This window comes from Engystomops pustulosus, chromosome 8, assembly GCF_040894005.1.
Source record: "Engystomops pustulosus chromosome 8, aEngPut4.maternal, whole genome shotgun sequence".
NCBI classification, from domain to species: domain Eukaryota; kingdom Metazoa; phylum Chordata; class Amphibia; order Anura; family Leptodactylidae; genus Engystomops; species Engystomops pustulosus.
Genome location: NC_092418.1, coordinates 64,439,084 through 64,460,023, shown reverse-complemented (window position 1 = coordinate 64,460,023; position 20,940 = coordinate 64,439,084). Strand labels below are relative to the sequence as shown.

At 41.8% G+C, this 20,940-nt stretch overlaps 1 protein-coding gene and 1 long non-coding RNA gene across 6 annotated transcripts in view; one reads left to right on the top strand and one right to left on the bottom strand.

Moving 5' to 3' along the window:
- PIKFYVE (phosphoinositide kinase, FYVE-type zinc finger containing) overlaps positions 1–20,940 on the top strand; it is a 125,618-nt gene that overhangs the window by 23,811 nt on the left and 80,867 nt on the right. For all 5 annotated transcript variants that reach the window (XM_072121005.1, XM_072121002.1, XM_072121003.1 and 2 more), the window contains 7 exons: positions 257–434; positions 1,523–1,597; positions 1,674–1,781; positions 2,282–2,422; positions 4,164–4,290; positions 11,359–12,533; positions 14,525–14,625. In XM_072121005.1, coding sequence (XP_071977106.1) covers positions 257–434; positions 1,523–1,597; positions 1,674–1,781; positions 2,282–2,422; positions 4,164–4,290; positions 11,359–12,533; positions 14,525–14,625 — 1,905 coding nt within the window. The remainder of the gene's footprint in view (positions 1–256; positions 435–1,522; positions 1,598–1,673; positions 1,782–2,281; positions 2,423–4,163; positions 4,291–11,358; positions 12,534–14,524; positions 14,626–20,940) is intronic.
- The window catches only part of LOC140075308 (uncharacterized), a 53,739-nt gene that overhangs the window by 174 nt on the left and 32,625 nt on the right, over positions 1–20,940 (bottom strand). Inside the window, exon 2 of the long non-coding RNA XR_011849392.1 lies at positions 2,999–3,132. This is a non-coding gene — a long non-coding RNA (uncharacterized lncRNA). The remainder of the gene's footprint in view (positions 1–2,998; positions 3,133–20,940) is intronic.

Genomic DNA, 20,940 nt, shown 5'->3' with positions numbered 1-20,940 from the left:
TGCCTTTCTTGCAAACTAAAAAATATTATGTGTTCTAGGAATTACTACATTTTGTTATTGGGGCATTCATGGATTTATATTGTCCATAGTTTTCCCTGCTATGGCCTATAGGGTTTTTGGCTTCCTCTGTATCAGCACTGCAGGAGTAGAGGTTGGCCTTAATGGTCCTACATGTTTTTTTTTTTTTTTTTTTTTTTAAACCTTATTTACTATGATGCATGGAGTGAAGTTGCAGTTTTGTCTTATTTTCTTTCAGGTCTGCCAACCACAATCACATGATGTCCCTTTTACAGCAGCTGCTGTATAATGAGTCTCTATCCCTATCATGGCGAGATGTCATTGTGCCAGTAGTATGTCAGGTGGTGCAGACTGTCCGACCTGATGTCAAAAGTGATGATGATATGGACATTCGGCAGTATATCCACATTAAAAAAGTATGTGAATATATGTAGTAGAACATTTTGTAGCTACTATAGGCAGTGTTAACGACAGGGAATATTTATATAAAATGTCATCTAGTGTAAGGTTTTGGTTTATCTATTTTGTACTAATCTAAAATTGATAATTTGAATCTCCCTACAGGTTCAGCGGTTGTGCTGAATATGTCAGATATATTTAAGTTAAAACTTGTAGGTACAGTCTTGTCATGCATTTTGGCACATTATCTGACACATAGCTTTGTCAGACAAGTTACAGAAAGTTAATAAATAGTTAATAAATGTGGTTACTGGATATATGCAAGTTGCTCAAGAATTTTTATTTACTGTGGGTCAGTACATGAAAGAAATACTAAACGTATTTAAGAATACATTCTCCTCCTCTATTCATCTTTTTATGCCTGTTTATAATAACTCAGAAATATATTAATGTGTCCTTGGTGTCCCTGAAGCTTAGCCATGTCCCCATTGTCCCTTGTCTGGCTGTAAGACAATTGTCAGGAGTCAATCTCAGTCATTATGTAGCCAATGTATGTGGCAGATCCATAATAGTTCTCTATATGTTTCGTCAATATACGAAATGTGCTGCAGACTAGCAAACAGTGGGAGCAGGAGCATCTTCTGTTACTTGCTTACAGCTTTTAGTTTTGGAATAAGTGGTTCATTGTTTGATGAAATTATGTTTCCTATATGTATATAACGGAAAAACACAAGTTGTAAGAATTTTTTTAAACTAAATTCTGTAATAAATTTATCTTAGAAAATTGTGTTGTTTCTCCACTTACTCGTATCCCCAGACCTCAACAGAACCCCTAAAATCAATCTGCAGTTCAAGCTCTGTGTAGGGCTGCATAATCTGTGTGCACTATATAAATAATGGAATAATAATAATTATTATTATATGGTAGGTAGAGCAGTCCTCTGTGTTTCTCCTTGTATTCTTAGATTCCGCTTTCCGATTTGGTAGTCTAGTTTTTTCTTATTCATAGACATAAATGCTGCCAATGTCTTTCATTCTCCACATCTTATTCTGCTTTTTAGGATATGCATAATTATCTTGTGACATTTTTATTTTTCCTGTGTAGATCCCTGGTGGAAAGAAAGCAGACTCCTTGGTGGTCAATGGTTTTGTCTGCACCAAAAACATTGCCCACAAAAAGGTATGGTCATTTTTGTCCTGCTGCTTGTACAGTTGTCATTCTCCTACTTGTGGTCATTTTCTGTGTTTTGTTGCAGATGAATTCCAGCATTAAAAGCCCCAAAATTCTGCTGTTAAAATGCTCCATTGAATATTTGTACCGAGAAGAGACAAAGTTTACATGCATTGATCCTATTGTTGTTCAGGTTAGTGTCAGATAATCAGATCCTGATTGACTACAACAAGTTCTATCAGATTAATTCTCTGCCTGGGGCTTACGGTGCTTTAGGCAGCTGTGCACTAGGTTGTGTGCATGGCGTCATGTTCCCCTCCCTTAAGGTACTGTGTCCCCCAATGTTAGAAAAAGAAATTGGGATTTTTGTCCGTACTGTAAATGTTACTTTAATTCTGTTTTATGTAAATTTAAAGGTTTATGTAAATTTAGTTTCCATCTTTCTTTTGAGTTTATTTTATATTTTTGATATTGCTGTTGCACAAAGCCAATCAGCTTAAGTCCTGTGGTGGGAGTATAGCCCACTGAGGTCCTGTGTCCCCCAATGTAGTGACAAGCACATTGTTTTCTTTTTTTTTCTTAAGTTTCTGTCTTATCTATTAATATTCCTTCTCTCTGTTCACCGTTACTTTATACTTTAAAATAGCATTCTAGAAGTTCTTGTTTTGATGCTATCATCTTTTGTTCTTTCAGGAGAGGGAGTTTTTGAAGAACTATGTTCAGAGGATTGTTGATGTTCGACCAACACTGGTCTTGGTGGAAAAGACAGTGTCCAGGATAGCTCAAGATATGCTGTTAGAACATGGAATAACTTTGGTTATTAATGTTAAACCGGTATGTAGTACACAGTAAAGCTAAGCTGGAATGATTGATGCAGAACGATTGTTGTTACTATGTCAGTAATGTATTTGGATATAAGCATTAGCTGTTGGCAGTGAGATATGGCTTTATTCTGCTGGGCTAAAAATGGAAACCTCCTTATGAAATATGTATCACTGTGTATGAGTAACAGAAGCCTTCCTACTGTCTTCAATATGGGCTATAAATTCAAGGTGGGAGAGCGTATAGGCTTCTCAAAGACTTTCTTTAATTTAAACTTACTGATAGATTTTCTTTAGGAAAAGCATATTTATTTTCTTCATAAAAAGCCATTTAATAACCTTCTCCTTTTTCCAAAGCTGACGTCTAAATCAAAGCATGCGTGGCCTAAGGAGGTTTAGCAATCCGTACATTAAGTCATGTAACTATATTTCTGGGCCTAACGGAACACTAAGAATATAAAATTAAAAGAGTTATCACTACCCTTAAATTGTCTGTAATGGCCTGTTCCTCAAATCTTTCATTGTTTTTCACCGAACTAAAAAAAAAGCCAAAACCATAACAGGTGCAAACCTTTTCATTACAACTTACCTGTAAGTTTATGGTTCACAAACTTCTGAAAAATCAGAGGTGTTAACTGGCTTTAGTCTACTGAATGAATTGGTCTTCCAGAATTCATATAGAGGAAAATTGCCTCAGGAGTATATGGATCAAATTTGGAATTTCTGAGGAAAAGGATGAGCAGAAAAAATAAAATTGTGTTGGAAATCACAATGTATTTAAAACATAAGGCTAGCATAGACTCACTTCAAAGTTTCCTTCCCTAGATCAAGGCAACCCCTGAAAATGAACTCCAACGTTGGGAGGCATAGTACTTTACTCATCGCTGAGCTTCAGAAGTTCTTAAAGGACATCTAGTATCAGATTACGCATGACTATTACACACCTCCTCATCCCGTCCCCCTGGGGCCAGAGCTTAATTTCTTATATCTTTTCATTGCTGCATTTCTGTAAAAAAAATATGCAAATTAGCCTGTGGTGCTCTGCAGATGCTCCATCAGGCTCCACTGTAATATAATGGCATATATTCTGAAAGCTGGGGATGTCATTGGGTCTTTTTTAAAATCTTACCATCTCTCAGAATGCGACTGCCACGGCCCTGATGGTGCTTACAGGCTAATTTGGATATCTTATAAGCATATTTTTTTTACAGAAATGCAGCCATGCAAAGAGATATGAGAAATGAAGCTTGGGACACACTGTGATGGGACGGGAAGGTACATAATAGAATTAATAGATAATAAATGCTTCTACTTTGGAAAACTACCAATAAACAGTTCAACTGTGGCATCTTGTAAAAGTACCAAGCTTAGTTTCACTAATTGAGCCACTTTTTATTTTTTTACTGCATGTCAATGTGCTTGGTTTTTGTAAATAGGGCAATGGGATGAATTTTAATGATTAAGAATTGTGTTCATATATACTATAAGTTCTGGTTTGCTTTACATACATTTCATGTTCCCAGGCCCAGGTGTTGTAAAGTATTGGATGTATGACAAATGTTACACGAGAAGAACAGGGTTTTTTATTCTTCCATTATAAATCTATTTTTGATTTATATACATGAAATCTATTTATCAATGTTTTTCTCTTGGGCCCCAGATGTTGAACTGTTATTTATTAAAATCTTCATATAGAAATTATGTCCAGAGCGATAACTAGTAAGGCAACAATATCTTTCCTTTCTTTTCTCTAGCAAGTTTTAGATCGAGTCAGTAGAATGACACAAGGAGACTTAGTAATGTCTATGGACCAACTGTTGACAAAACCACGTCTTGGGACCTGTAGCAAGTTCTATATGCAAGTGTTTCCGCTGCCTCACAGTAGGTTCATGTTTTGATTATAAATGTGTATTTGTGTGTGAAAAAAGGGTTTAACTCTTGATATTTATCACGTAAAATGGCCCTTACACGCCACGGTCAAGCATGACAGCGGAATGTAAGGGGTTAACACCCGCGCTTGGAGGAATCCCCAAACACGGGTGTTAGAGGCAGGTGACAGCTATGATATACAGCCGACACCCCCAGCTTCTGGCTGAAAGTAGCTGGGGCCAGAATCTTGACGTAATAGTACAGGAAAATGCGGCAACACACCTCCTACCATGGAGTACTATTATGTCAAATGTCAGGAAGGGGTTAATATACCGTATATACACGAGTATAATCCGAGTTTTTCAGCACAAAAATTGAGCTGAAAAATCCTAACTCTGCTTGTACTCGAGTCAATAAAAATAATTTAACCCTGTACTCTCCTTTCCGACGCCCCCTCAGGTCCGCTTTGTGCTTCCGATGCTCTGGTGCCCTTAGGTCCTTCCACTCCTCTTGGGCTAATCTTCGTGTCCCCTTGCAATGCTGGCGGCTCACAAACAATGACGTCTGAAAGCGGCTGAGTGCAAAGACCTGAAGAGAGCTGAACGACCCAAAGTGGAGTCAACGGACCGGAAGAGGCACTGGAGCATTCAAAGCACGAAGAGTACCTGCGAGGGCGTCAGAAAGGTGAGCACAGTGTTTAATTTTTGCATACTCGGGGCAGGGGCTGGCCGGCTATATACTGGGAATGATGGGCGGGCTATATGCTGTGTGGGGTTTGCAGTGTATATACTAGGGGGGCTGGAAGGCTATATACCGGGGGGGGCTGGGCCTGGCAGGCCTGCAGGGGCTGGCTATATATTGGGGGTCATGGGCTTCTGGCTATATACTGAGTTACAGGGGCTCGTATATACTGGCTGGAGGCTTTGACAATTGCATTTCTCACCCTCCGCTTATACTCGAGTCAATAGTTTTTCCCAGCTTTTTTGTGTTAAAATTTATGGTCTTGTAAAAATAAGACATCCCCTGAAAATAAGACTTCGTTCCTCTTTAGGGGCAAAAATTAATAAAAGATTTATTTTAGGGGAAACACTGTAATTACCTATTTTTAGTTTATATTTTAATCACCCTTTTGAATATTAATTACACTAATTCCGAGAATAAATGCGCCAGATTAATGAAGACAGGCGCACAATTTTCATTAATCTGGCGCATTCTGCACGCGTCAAACACTCAAGAATTGAGAGCACAAGTCTTTTTTTTTCTCTGATGCCCTCAGTACAACCGGCATCCGAGCCGCCACAATTATATCGGATGCCATAATTATGTTGGGCACAAACACTACATAAATACATGTGTAAGCAGTTTGCACATGTATTTATGTGCTAACTTCGCTAGAATACCGGCGCATGAAGAATAATAAATTTGTGCCATTATGTAGTTTAAAAGTAATTCTGTTTACATCGCCCACGGATCCTAATATATTTTGAAACTGAAACCTATTTTACTTCTTCTTCTTAATTGAAAAGCAAAAAGGCGTAAAAAGAAGGAATTAATGCTAAAAAAGTTAAGGGATATGGGAGCAAACCAAATAACAAACAATGGTAGCTTTCAATTAAGGCAGATCAGCTGGCACAGCAGGCAACATGGCACTAATAGCCATCAGTATGTCATCAAACTGCTGTAGTGAAGCCAATGTCTGTTTTAAGCACTTTGTGTTCGTTTGAATGAATATTTGTTTGAAAATAAATATTGAAAGAACATCACGGCAATACAGGGTGCAGTAGTGGAATTGGGTAGGTGAGCACATAGTAACTGAGCGGCCGCTCCATAATATAGACAAGAATAGGGCCTGCTTTATGAATTGCTTTGCTCATGGTGAGGTGAGATGCAGTGCATGTGCCATGCCGCACCATGACCACAGTCATGGTGCCTTGGAGCACTGGGGACATGGGTCCAAGTCCCAGGGTCAACATCTGCAAAGAGTTTGTATGTTTCTTCCGGGTCCTCCGGTTTCCTCCCACACTCCAAAACATACTGATAGGTTGATTAGATTGTGAGCCCCATTGGGAAAGGGACCGATTTGGCAAGCACAGTGCAGCACTGCGTAATCTGTGGGCGCTATATAAAGAATTATTATTATTATTATCATCCACAGGATAAGCTCAATGATGCGCTGTTTTGTCCAGCCCAGCTTTTTGTCCAATATTTACCACTGGTAAAATAGAGAGCCACAGTACCAGAAAAAGCCTAGAGTTGTGCTGCTTTCTAAAGAAAATTTACTTTGTATTTCAAATAAATTGGAAATTTGCACCAAAAGAAAGTTTCAGCTTCTTGCTTTTTAATCCATTTTTTTAACTGTAAATTTTTTGTTAATTTCACAATTAAACACTACTCTACACAGTGGCGGATTAAGTGTCCCATGGGCTGTTCACACAACTAGGGCTCTCCTAGTGTCCAAACCAACCTATCCTTTATATAGTCTATATCCTATGTATCCTTAATCTTGTACTATTGTAATTTAATGATGAACCTCATTAAGTAAATGTCCACAACAGAGCCCCCCTTTAACCCCTTACCAACGCTTGACGCAGTAGTACTTTACGCGCCAGCTGCGGATGATTGGAGAGGGCTCACGGGCTGAACACATACCAATCGCCGGCAGACCAAAGCTGCCAGCGGCACTAAAGAGTTTCAAGGCTCGGATCGTCGCTCCCCGTGACATCATCGGGGAGCAGAGATCCATTGTTATGTCAGACTTGAGTCACACAAATTCCTCGAGTCTCGTTTACCACCATATATTACAATATGCGATTTTGTCATACTCTTATGTTGCAGTATATGGTAGGATCAATCAGATAATGTAGTGTTAAAGTACCCTAGGGCAGTGAATTTCAACCTTTTTTGAGCCGCGGCACACTTTTTATACTTCGAAAATCCTGGGGCACACCACCAACAAAAATAAGGTGTACAATGATAAGTACTATGGCTATGAGGCCAGAGTACAAGTGCCAGCTCATATACTCAGCATATGAGCTGGTACTTGTAGTACTCCAGCCTCATGACTATAGTATTTCTCATTTTACATTTGTCCCTTATATGTCAGTCACTTGTAAGGGAGGATGGCAGAAATAACATGCTAGATAAATGACAGGACACAGGGCTCTGCAGCTTACCAGATGGAGTTCTTGATTTTCTATTGCAATGCATTGGCCTCTGTGCCCTGCAGTCCTGTCATCGTAGCTGGCAGTGCCCCTGGTGACGAGGAGGGCAGCTGAGGGTGCTTGGGGCAGCTGAGGGTGCTTGGGGCAGCTGAGGGTGCTTGGGGCAGCTGAGGGTGCTTGGGGCAGCTGAGGGTGCTTGGGGCAGCTGAGGGTGCTTGGGGCAGCTGAGGGTGCTTGGGGCAGCTGAGGGTGCTTGGGCAGCTGAGGGTGCTTCTGCACAACTTGTTGTTGCTCCTCTGCCATGATGATCGCTGATGCTGGGCTCAGTGTCTGAGGGAGGGGTAGAAGCAGGACGACGGATGCAGCTCTGCACACTTGTCCTTTACCCCGACCTCCAGTATATCACCTCCCGTGGCTGTAGGGACATGACGGCGGCAGCTTGTCTGGGGGAGGGGAGGAAGGAAGGCAGCTTGTGCCATACAGCAGTGTGCAGCAGGATTTGCTTGGACTGGGGGACAGTAAAGGGCCAGGTGATAGTAGCAGGATGGGAGCTGGCAAATGGCTTTTTTTTACCTGGTTCTGCAGTACTGTGGAGCAGAGAAGCGTGTGTGGCTGAAGTCTGGCAGCCGCACAAACTAATGAAACATGTGCAGACTCCAGTGCACTCAGCCAATGACAAAGCCCCTTACATGCTGCTTTATACTAATAGTGTGAAAGGAGCTTTGTTATGGGTCTTGTGGACACTGCATCGTATGCTGAGCAGTGCCCGCGCGCTGCGATCACAGTGATACTTCCCTCGACGATCGCAGCGCGCCGGTCTGCGGCATGTATACTCGTGTATAAGCCGAGTTTTTCAGCACATTTTTATACATGAGTCGATTAAAAAAAAAAATGTAATACTCGCCCTCCGGTGCCCGGATCCCCAGCGGCGGCTCCTGATCCTGAACTTGACGTTAAGCACATTAAAAAAATAAACTTAATATTCAACTTCCGGCGATACTCTACCCTGATCCTTGGCGGTGGCTTCTGTCTTCTTTCTTCTCTTGTTGGCGGAGTCGCGTCCATGCGATCTCCCCGCCGGAGCTCACTATGATTCAGCTGGCTGTATACATAAGGGGGCTGGCTGGCTGTATTCTATATGGGGCTGGCTGGCTGTATTCTATATGGGGCTGGCTGTATTCTATATGGGGCTGGCTGTATTCTATATGGGGCTGGCTGGCTGTATTCTATATGGGGCTGGCTGGCTGTATTCTATATGGGGCTGGCTGGCTGTATGCTATATGGGGCTGGCTGGCTGTATGTATATGGGGCCGGCTGGCTGTATGCTATATGGGGCCGGCTGGCTGTATGCTATATGGGGCCGGCTGGCTGTATGCTATATGGGGCTGGCTGGCTGTATGCTATATGGGGCCGGCTGGCTGTATGTATATGGGGCCGGCTGGCTGTATGCTATATGGGGCCGGCTGGCTGTATGCTATATGGGGCCGGCAGGCTGTATGCTATATGGGGTCGGCAGGCTGTATGCTATATGGGGCCGGCAGGCTGTATGCTATATGGGGCCGGCAGGCTGTATGCTATATGGGGCCGGCAGGCTGTATGCTATATGGGGCCGGCAGGCTGTATGCTATATGGGGCCGGCAGGCTGTATGCTATATGGGGCCGGCAGGCTGTATGCTATATGGGGCCGGCAGGCTGTATGCTATATGGGGCCGGCAGGCTGTATGCTATATGGGGCCGGCAGGCTGTATGCTATATGGGGCCGGCAGGCTGTATGCTATATGGGGCCGGCAGGCTGTATGCTATATGGGGCCGGCAGGCTGTATGCTATATGGGGCCGGCAGGCTGTATGCTATATGGGGCCGGCAGGCTGTATGCTATATGGGGCCGGCAGGCTGTATGCTATATGGGGCCGGCAGGCTGTATGCTATATGGGGCCGGCAGGCTGTATGCTATATGAGGCCGGCAGGCTGTATGCTATATGGGGCCGGCAGGCTGTATGCTATATGGGGCCGGCAGGCTGTATGCTATATGGGGCCGGCAGGCTGTATGCTATATGGGGCGGGCTGGCTGTATGCTATATGGGGCGGGCTGGCTGTATGCTATATGGGGCGGGCTGGCTGTATGCTATATGGGGCGGGCTGGCTGTATGCTATATGGGGCTGGCTGTATGCTATATGGGGCTGGCTGGCTGGCTGTATGCTATATGGGGCTGGCTGGCTGTATGCTATATGGGGCTGGCTGGCTGTATGCTATATGGGGCTGGCTGGTTGTATGCTATATGGGGCTGGCTGGCTGGCTGTATGCTATATGGGGCTGACTGGCTGGCTGTATGCTATATGGGGCTGACTGGCTGGCTGTATGCTATATGGGGCTGGCTATATGGGGCGGGCTGGCTGTACGCTATATGAGGCGGGCTGGCTGTACGCTATATGGGGCGGGCTGTATACTACACCCTTGGCTTATACTCGAGTCAATAAGTTTTTGGTGGTAAAATTAGGGGTCTCGGCTTATACTCGGGTCGGCTTATACTCGAGTATATACGGTACATCTGTTATCCCTGTAATACTAACGACTCAAAGAATAAAGTAGACATGTCATTTAGGTGCACAGTGAAAGCCGTAAAATCCAAGCCCACAAGGAAACGGTGCAAATGCATTTTGTCACCAATTTGACTACCTCCCAGTACATAGCATGGAATATCAAATACTGTCACTATGAAGTGCAGTTTGTTAATCAGAAAACAATCTTGCATATAGCTCTTTACATGGAAAAATAAAAAAAGTTACCGTATTTTTCGGTAAAAAAAATCTTTTCATTTTCTCAGAAATCAAAGGTGCGCCTTATAGGCCAGTGCGCCTTATATATGAACTTATACAGAAATGTACTACAGACAAGATGTACTGTACATTTACCAGTGTTTAATAGCTCCATCCCCAGAAATTTCCTGCACCTTCCCATACAGTATACAGGGTCCCTAGCTCCTGAAGTGCCCTGGCACCGCAACTAACATTGTGCCCATCCTGCCCTCCCCTAGCAGGGAGAAACCGGAGCTGGCATAGTGCCGACCACGAGGCAAACGTCATCATCATCAGTAAACAATCCCCCATACCCGACAGCCCTGTAACAGGGGAAAGTGAAGGAGCCACAGGGAACCCCACAGGAATAACACCCTGGCTGAGGAGGGAAGTAGAAGGGGCAGAGGGAGACCACTTAACCCCTGCTGCATCACCCTGCATTAACCCCCAGCAGCCATACCTCTGAGATCGGAGCTCTCTGACACACTGAAGACATGTTTCCCGGGAAGTGTAGCTGGCTAGAACTGTGCACAGGTCTGCCACTTGCTGGTCATTTTTAGGTACTGCATTTGATCCTGCGCCTTATACTCCAGTGCGCCTTATATATGAACCTAGATGGTAAAATACGGTATGGATTTTTGAAGGTGGGGAGCGAAAAATGAAAATGCAGAAACCAAAAAATGCCTGGTCGTTAAGGGGTTAATGAAATGTCCATAACAGAGTCCTGCTACAGCAGGGCCTACGTTTACAGAATGTCCACAGCAGAGATCATCCCTCCTATTAATGAAATGTTTTGTGTTTTTTTTTTTTTTGTTTGTTTTTTATATTTTTATAAAGACTCATGGCAGATATTCCTATAGGGCCCGGGTATGGGCGGCCTTGGGCCCCTCGGGGACCCACACATAACGCCTAAATGAAGTTCCGCTTTTGATCTGATAACTAAGTTTGATTACTACCATAGTAATATGTATTGTTGAGGAAACTCCATACAATACTACCTATATTTGATTCTGTGGAAATATTTATGGTTAGAACTGAATGGAGAGTACAGTTTGTTAAATATGAAAGAAATTGATTGTTTTGTTATTGTTTTGTATATATATATTTTTTTTTTTTGTTACCAGATGAATCTAAAACGCTGATGTTCTTTGAAGGATGTCCACAGAACCTGGGTTGTACTATAAAGCTCAGTGGAGCATCAGAATATGAGCTGGCTCGTGTGAAAGACATCATAATCTTTATGGTCTATGCAGCTTATCATTCCCAGTTGGAAATTTCCTTTCTTATGGATGAGTTTGCCATGCCACCAACACTAGCTAAAAGCAGCTCTTTCCGTTCCCTTATTGAGGGCCACGAAGGATATGGAAGTCAGAAGGATCTCTTTAATGGAGAGGAGTGCAGTGTTATAAACTGGGAATCTGACAGCTCTTCGGATCGTTTACATGTTATCTCGGAGTCTCAGTCTTCTGAGGACTTGGAGTTCATAGAGCAGAGGTCTTGCTTAGAGGAGATGGGGGAGTTTGACAGTAAAAGTTCTGAAACATCATCTTCAGCACAACAGGACCATCCCATACTTTTATCAAATTCATCTCTACTGTCTTCAGTCTCCATTGAACCTGAGCTTTTCACACAAATGTGTCTCATACCTGGTATCTCTAAAGATGATGAAGTGTCACAGAAATTTGAAGAGGAAGAAAAAGAGCCTAAAAATGAACTTCGACTCTTCCGTGATCCACTGCAAGATGATACTGGGATGTACATAACTGAAGAGGTCACATCCACTGATGACAGGCTTAAAGTTCACTCCATTGCCTTTAAACAGGAGCTCAAAGATGTCATTTTGTGTATTTCTCCTATTGTTTCATTCAAGGAACCTTTTCTCTTGACGGAGAAAGGGATGAAGTGTCCCACAAGGGATTATTTTCCAGAGCAAGTCTATATATCGCCACTACTAAACAAAGAAATAAAAGAAGTTGAAAGTCGGAGGAAAAAACAGCTTTTGCGTGAATTGTCTAATTTGCAAGGAGTTAATGGAAGTGATCAGGGTAAAACTATTGAAGTTCTTCCATCCCATGTGCTTCTTAGCACCAGAATTGCAGAGCACTTGGGAGACAGCCAGAATCTGGCTAGAATCCTAGCAGACTATCGGGCCCGAGGTGGCAGAATAAGACAAAAGGATGTTGATCCATTTGTACAAACCAAGGAGACACCAAATGGTCTCCTGAATAAACATGAAACCAAGTATGACTCTGACGATGAGAAAGGAGTGAGTCAAAATGAGATGTCTTGGAACTCCAAGGTAAGTTTTATTATTTGTGAGGCTCAGATTACACTGCTGTTAAAATGGTTTCTGATGGGAAAGGGAAGTGCTGTGGTTTACAATCTGTTCAATTACAGCTTCATATATGCAGATGGATTTTTAATTTATTACAGATCATAAGAAATTATTTTTTCCTGTACAGTAACAGAAACATGGCAGAACAGAGCCTTCTGTGATTACAAGTTTAGAGAACCATTTGGGGTCCATTTCCTATGAGTTACTATGACTCTCATCCTTATCAAGTAATATTATTATAGAAAACATTGATGGTGGTGTGATCTAAGGCCAACATAATTTCTTGTGTATAAAGGGGAACGTTTATTATTTCTTAACATTTCAGCATAAGGGTTCTTGAATTTTCAAGCCTTGATACACATATGATCATATCGACTTAAAGGGGTATTCTCGTCTGGGCATTCACATTCAGTTTCATGAATCTTCCATATATAAACATTTCTTCAATTGGATGTTATTAAAAAAAATGTTCCTGTGTGAAGATAATTTCTCATAAATGTAGCCATGTAGTCGCTTAGAAACGAGATGGCTTCCTCGGATACGACCACGTCACACTCTGGCAGCAGTGGCCAGACATGCGCTATTGAGTCCTGCCTGACCCCCTGGATTCAGCATTCATTACCACAGGACGGCTGTGGGACCTGCAGTAACTCCCAGACATTTCATATACAAAAAACGTATGTTTCTTTGTGCAATCCCTCCAGCAGAGATGGCCATTTCCAGGGACTACATTTATGAGAAATTATCTTCACAGAGGAAAATTTTTTTTAATAACACTTAATTGAAGAAATGTTTATATATGGCAGATTAATGCAACTGAATGTGAATGCCCAGATGAGAATACCCCTTTAAGTTTTCTCTAAAAACTAGTTGAATCATTTATTTCTTGTCATTGTTTTTAGGAGAAAATTCGGCAAAATAAGAGCTTCCTCAGCCACACAACAAAATAACAATTTTGTAACTTCTTTTCTTGTAACACTATGTTGTGCTGTTTTCTAAAATGTTAGCTAAGTGGGCATTACCATTTGGTGTCAGTGATTCCGCTGATTCGACTGACAACCCCCAACTGGTAACTTACACAGCGAACTTCAAGAAATTCCACAACATGTGGCTTTAAGAAAAGTTGATCCAGAATGGATTGCAATTATTTACTATATTAGGGGAGACCGATCCTTCATTATATGATTTTTAACAAAGTGGGAATGAATTCAGGTTTTATAGGAAATACATGTGTATTTTACAATAAAAAATTTACGTCAGTCTGCACAGTGACAAAACTGCCGTAAACTCATGGTGTCCCTTCTCACTGAGATTATAGATTCCTGCATGATGAAGTGAGCAACCCACAATCAGGGTGCTGACACTCTTTAGCTACAGGAACACAGCAGTTGTAGGATTTCTGCAGTAAAGAAACTAACCAGGCAGTTAAACAATTAAGAATGATGCAGTAATGCACAGGGATGTTTAACTGCTTTTACTTTATTTATTGATTTTGCCATTTTAAAAAAAATAATAAAAAGAATAAATAATAATTAATAATTCTTACCTAATGTGACCGGACAGAAAATACAGTTACATTTCTAGAAAATTAACAATGTTATGGCTCTTGCAGTACACTTGTATTGAAATATTTTTTCCATAAATTGTTTTTAATTACGCCTAATCAGGAAAAAAAAAAAAAACACATTTACAACTTGCTTTCATCTAGTACTTTTAGAATTTAAATTAAACTTGGCATTTATGCTGTTTTTCCAAATCCGCCTCCAGAGTTAATAAATGTTAAACAAATTAGTTCAAAAGCTATCCCAAAGCGGTGCCATTGCAAAATACCGCTCCGCCTGCAACCAACAAGCACTTATATGGCAATAGCAAAATGAACCGGATCCCCAGGCCCTGAAGGGGGAAGCATATAGTATACAGTATTTGTCTAATTCTTACATTTATTTTATTTGCAGATTGACTGCCTCAGCGTTTTGAACCACCAAAGGCTTTGTGTTCTGTTCAGCAGCTCTAGTGCCCAATCCAGCAATGCCCCTAGTGCCTGTGTTAGTCCATGGTAAGGATCAGTGAGTGGTGGGGATATGTTGGGGTTTTGTAATTGATCATTTAATGCCCTGTGTACTGCCCCCTACTGCATTGCCACAATGGGTGTTCATGATAGCGCAGAGAGCTACTGTAGAGAAGAATATTGTTGTTTGTTCTTTGTATAATAATATAGAATTGTAAGGTAACCAGAATCGAGTGAGGCACCGACAGCTCTGGAGTGTGAGGGGAGAATTGATTTACTGATATCGGCTGATATTTGTGGGAGAATGGATTAATAAAATCAGATTTTAAAGAGGTATGTTGAGCTTGGCATTATAGAACGCTAGGTTGAGTTTTTTTTTCCTTTTTGTTTTTCTCTGCGAGTTTTCCATGGGTGGGGGGAGGGGAATTAAATGCTTGATATTGATATATTGATGCATATTGATTTATTTGTATTCAGAGTTTGGCTAAGGTAACATGTAATTAATATGTATTGTGTATTGTATTGCAAAAAAAAGAATATAGTATAGTTTTTTGTTAGAATGCGCCTACCTGAATGCCCTAATAATCTGTCTGTTACCTTACAATTATCATTTTACTTAACCCTTTTAAGACTCCTTTTCACTTTAGGTTTCTGTTTTTTACTCCCCTCCTCCAAAAGCTATAACTTTTTTATTTTTATGATTACAGGGATGTGTGAGGGCTTCATTTAATACCTCATCTATGAAGAAAACCATGCACTTCATTCTGTTGAACCAACCTAAATTTATTAGTAACCACAGAAAATGAGTAAAATAAATTGCTGTACCAAAATATAAACAATATATTTCTGAATAGTCACTGGTTGTGTACCCTAAAAACCTCTGTTATCATATAAACCTCCATAAATAGGTGACAGTTGGGTACATTCGCAATAAAACATATATGCATGCACAATAAAATACAAAAACTGAAAATAGCAATTCATTCATTATTCATATATTTTGTTATATTTTTTGCTACTGTACTATCACCTACTGTATTTATGTAGGTTTTTATGATGTGTTATCATGTGTTTTTGGGGTACACAACCAGTGACTATTTAGATATATATTGTTTACTTAATCTACCCATGCCAGAGGGGTGAGTGTTTTGATTCACCAGGCCATACCATATATTTGCCATGCCAGTTTGATAAACCAGGATGGTCGTTTTGTCTGTCTCCGTTGCTCCCTCTATGGAACCGAAGAAATGCTGATTGCTATGTATATATACCCCCCACCTTTTTTCTTGTGAAATCCTAAAAGGGTATTGCCCTTTGTGGCTGCATTTCCCGGTGTTCCATTATTAATGCTTGGTTACTTTAATAACTATTTACAGCCTTATTTAGACAAGTACCATATAGGATCCATTGCTCCAAATGCTCCTGTTACGAACTTAGCTAAAATTCTACAGGAAAGTGGACTGCAAGACATATGGCGGGAGCAAAATCCATCTGTAAAACAATTTTGCTGTTATTCTAGCTCCCACAGGTCACTTTTGACAATTGACTTAGCCATTGGCTTTGAGAACCTACAGTATATAGAACTATACACAGGTTTCGCTGAAGTTGCATGTATTGCCTACGAGTAGTGGTGTACTGTGGAGACTGCATCCATTTTGGTTACAGTTAGTGGAGGGGGAAGGAGGAACGTTGGGGATCATTGAAGAATTCCTCCAAATTAATACCAACACTGCCTCCTGGGGCGGCCTGGGAATTTATAAAACGAACCCTGGGCGACCACTATTTCCATAAAATATGCAGAAATAAAAGGATCAGGTCGGATGTTACTGAATCGCTGGCCTGGGGCGACTACTGTAGCAGAACAGAAGTATTTCTCTGACCCGACAGTTGACAATGAGCAAAAGTGGTTAGTCGCATTACTCAGACCATATTTGGCTCATGACAAAGAATAACCATTTTTTTTTTACCAAGCAGAGGTTTTTTTTTTTATTGAGGGGGAGAGCACCAGACAACTGTTGGCAACTATTATTAGGTCACAATCGCCCCCCCCCCCCCCACCCACAGTACTAATTTGCAATCCATAGACTGTACGCTTTTGACCACAGATAGTGATATTATTGATAGACTATATGTTTATTATAAGGACCTTTTATAGGTCACAACTGACCACTGCAGGGGGACGTTTAGAGGATTATGTGTCGTCAGTTTCATTACCGGCTTTGACAACGGAAGATAGAGACAGATTAGAGGGACAGATCACCATGGGGGAATTGGAAGACGCTTTAGGTGAAATGGCTAATGATAAGGCACCAGGTGGCAATGGGGTTACCAGCAGAGCTGTAAAAACTGCATAAGCCACATCTTTTAAAGGTATATCAGGAGGCTTTAGAGATGAGCTGCTTGCCGTGTTCGATGAGGGAAGCTAAAACAGTTTTGATCCCAAAGGCAGAATTAGGGCGAATGGGGGGCCTATCGGAGCCGTTTGGGTTGGGGAGGGGCACAAGGCTGGGTTGCCCCCATCTCCCCTCCTGTTCTCAATTGCCATAGAACCCCTGGCCTTGGTATGAATACACACTGATATTATCAAGGTTTCGTCCTAATGAATTAATTATCAAAATTTTCTGCCTGACTAGAACGTTAAAAAATATATAATTAATCTTTATTGGAATTAATTTAAAATTGTATCTGACTAGTCTTGTATAATATACTTTATTCAGGCGTTGGCCAGCAAGTTGGACTAGTATATATGGTCCTACAGGGGTACAGTGTGTTGATAGTGTTTTATTATTTTGCACTGTCCCTGTATGCAAGCCACAAATGGTCTAACATACAACACAATTCGTTTGTTGCTTTAGACCAGGCATAACATAGGCGGCACTGATGATCGGCAAGCCTATATGTTGTGTTAGTTAGCGTCGCACCTAACGCGTTTCTGCATCCCTGATTTTGTCTTAGGATGCGTCCTCAGAGGTGCTAAATTGGTGCTTTAAAGGTGCAACCTGATTTTTGTTTACACCCGCAGCATTTCCCCCCACGGCATTGTAGCAGGCCGTAACGCGGCCGTTTAATGCCCGGGGTTTTATGGGGTAGTCTCCACCCCTTCCCGGGGAACCACCGGGGGGCAGATCGAAAACCCGGCTCATGGTTGATGAACAAGTCATCATCCTGTTGCTACTATGTAGCTACTTACATGGAGTCCTAAACCGGAGTCACCCGGCTTTTGAATACTGCCGCTCCGTATGACTCCCTGTAAGACATCCCACTGCGGGGAGGCACGTGACTGAGCATGCACACGCCTCCAAGTGACAACGTCACTGGGGCGCATCACATGATCGCACGACCATAGTCACATGATCGGAGTCATGTGCGGTTTCCATGGAGATGGAATGCATCAGGATTTCGAAGTAATTGGCAGACAAAAAGGTGGAGGAAATGATAACGAATGGTGCTGAGGTATCGGAGATTGTGTCTTCTGTGACAGTAAGTAGGGACATTTTGGGGCAGTTACATGGATACATGTGCATTGAGAAGATATAGGGTATTGTACCTATATAAAACAGGCATATGGGATATAGTCATTAAGACCCCGTGGTTTAACTGTGTCCAGGGTAAAAATCCAGCGGGATTCTCTTTGACAGACTAGTCTGTCAAAGTCGCCCCCCCTGTTGAGAGGGTTAACGCTTTCTATGCCCTGGAAGCTGATCACCTCGGGATGTCCCTGGTGACATTCCCAAACATGCCTGGCAACCGGAGAATCTTGTTTATTGACAATATCTCTGACATGTTCCCCTATTCGTGTTCTCAGCTCACGGATGGTTTTTCCAACATATTGAGTAGAACATATGCAGGTTAGAAGATAAACAACTCCCGTACTTCTACAAGAGATGAATTTCTTGATGGGGAATAATTTGCCAGTATTTGAACTCTGAAAGGTTGTTCCCTCTTGGATGAACTTACAATTTTGGCATCTTTTGCATTTAAAAGTGCCTGGTGGGGGTTTCGGAAGCCAGGTAGATTTATTGCTTGGCAATAGATGGCTATGAACCAAGCTATCGCCCAGATTTCTACCCCTACGGAAGGTAATCTGAGGAGCATCTCCAATTAAATCCCCAATATCTGAGTCTCGTTTGAGTATACCCCAAAATAATTGGAGAGTCTCGCGAACCAATTGATGTCCAGCATCATATGTCCCGATAATACGAGTCTGAGAATCAGTATTGTCTCTGGGACGAGGATGTAATAGGTCCGTTCTATTGGTGCTTAAAGCATGATGGAAAGCTTTATTTAGGACCCCCTCCGGATATCCTCGTTGACGAAATCTCTGGTGCAATTCTTTAGAAGATGATACAAAATCGGGAAGGAGAGTGTTATTCCTTCTCGCTCTCAAGAATTGCCCTTTGGGTATGCCTTTCAATAGAGGCTTGGGGTGAGAACCCCTGGCCTGCCTGATTGTACCTCACCAGTAATTAGGGGCCTCCCCCTGGGTAATGCAGAGGAGAGAATTTCTTTATATGCGGACAACATGCTCCTATGTTTGGGAAATGTCTATGTGTCCATATGTCCAGGTATGGACCTTATCTGGTCATTTGGGGAACAGTCAGGACTTAAAATAAACTGGGAGAAGTCTGTGATATTGCCAATGACACCCCTATCTATGTCCTCTCCGGTCTACAAAGTAGTAGACAAATTCGAGTATTTAAGTACAGTGGTATCCCCTCGCCAGTAAGATTAAGTGGAGGACAATCTGCTGCCCCTCTTCGACAAATGTAGGGGTAAGGTAAATGTATGGTGCCAACTGCCGCTTTCTGCGGTGGGCAAAGGTAATCTTATTAAGATGGTGCTCATGCCACAGTTATTATGTGTTAATCAATACACCTATATGGTTGCCACTCAGTATTTTTGTTAAAATACAGGGTATCTTCAGAGGCCTTCTATGGAAAAAATCCTATCCTAGAATAAAAAATGGAAACCTTACAGAGAGATAAAGACAAGGGAGGACTGGCAATACCTAACCCATGGATTTATTTTCTTACGGCCCAGGCCCAGCATTTAAGGGGATGGGCTAAACATCCTGAGCATGGGAGTCTGAATGGGAAACTGGTAGACAGCATGACAGCTAGGGCTCCCCCTATTGCGGTAGTTGTAGTGGGGATACCAGCAGCCACTGGTGGGATACGCTGCCAGACACGAGTAGAGTTGTCTTGGTATTGAGGGATGCAGTGCTTATCTAACATTATGGAATAATCCAAAACTTATGGAAATATTTGAACTGGAGGGTTTTGCACAGTGGGAATGAAAAGGAATCTGGTCATTGTCACAGGTTCTTAATGACGGGGACCTAAAATCTTTTGACCAACTGAGAGAGAGCTTTGATATTCCACATACACAATTTCACAAGTATCTTCAGTTTAGGCATGCTTATGACACAATGATGAGGGAAGCACCAGTTACCTGCACATCCAACTACCTGTTATAGTTTGTGTCTGATGGTAAAAGTAAGGGTGTAATATCTGTAGTTTATAGCCGGCTTTTGGAGGAATACGTAAAGGGCCACCCAGTTGTGGGTGCATTGACGGATGATCAGTGGGAGGAAATTTTGGAGATTGTCCCTTTGTTAATCCCTCGACTTACATACGACCCCTAGTTGCAAACGGATATTGGTAATTTATTGTACTTTAGTCCTAGGCTACAATAAACAGCTATAACAGTTATCAAAGTTGTCTGTAAAGAAGCTTTATTGTTCATCTTCATTATTATGACAACCCAACATTTTTAAAATCTAATTGTCACAGAGACCAAAAAAGTTCTGGCTGGGATTACAATGATAAAATATACAGTTCCGACTTAAATACAAATTCAACTTAAGAACAAACCTACAGACCCTATCTTGTATGTAACCCGGGGACTGCCTGTATAGAAAAATCCTGAGTTAGCTTCACAGAATAGGGGTCTGTTCAGATTCCAACTGCCCTCATTGTTCCAGCCCAGAGGCCAATCTGCTACATATGATGTGGGAGGTAGGGCAGATTCTGGATTGTTTAAAAAGCAATGCATATTAAAGCTGTTATATTTGGTTGTAATAGCAGGGAGATGGATCCAGAGTTTGTTTAAAAAGTCAATAACATCATTAGACTTGAGTGGGGTGTATATTTAAAAGGAAAATGCTCAAAGAACTAGATTTGCGTGAAAGTCTTAGCTATCGTCTGTTGTCTTTATTTAGATTGGTTCAACAGAATGAAGTTGTGCATGGTTTTCTTCTTAGAAGAGGTATTAAATGATTTTCTTTGCATTGGTTGACGCACGGTATAACCATTGCAACACTTCCCAGCGAGGAGGTTCTTTTACTGGTCTAGTGCGGTCTAT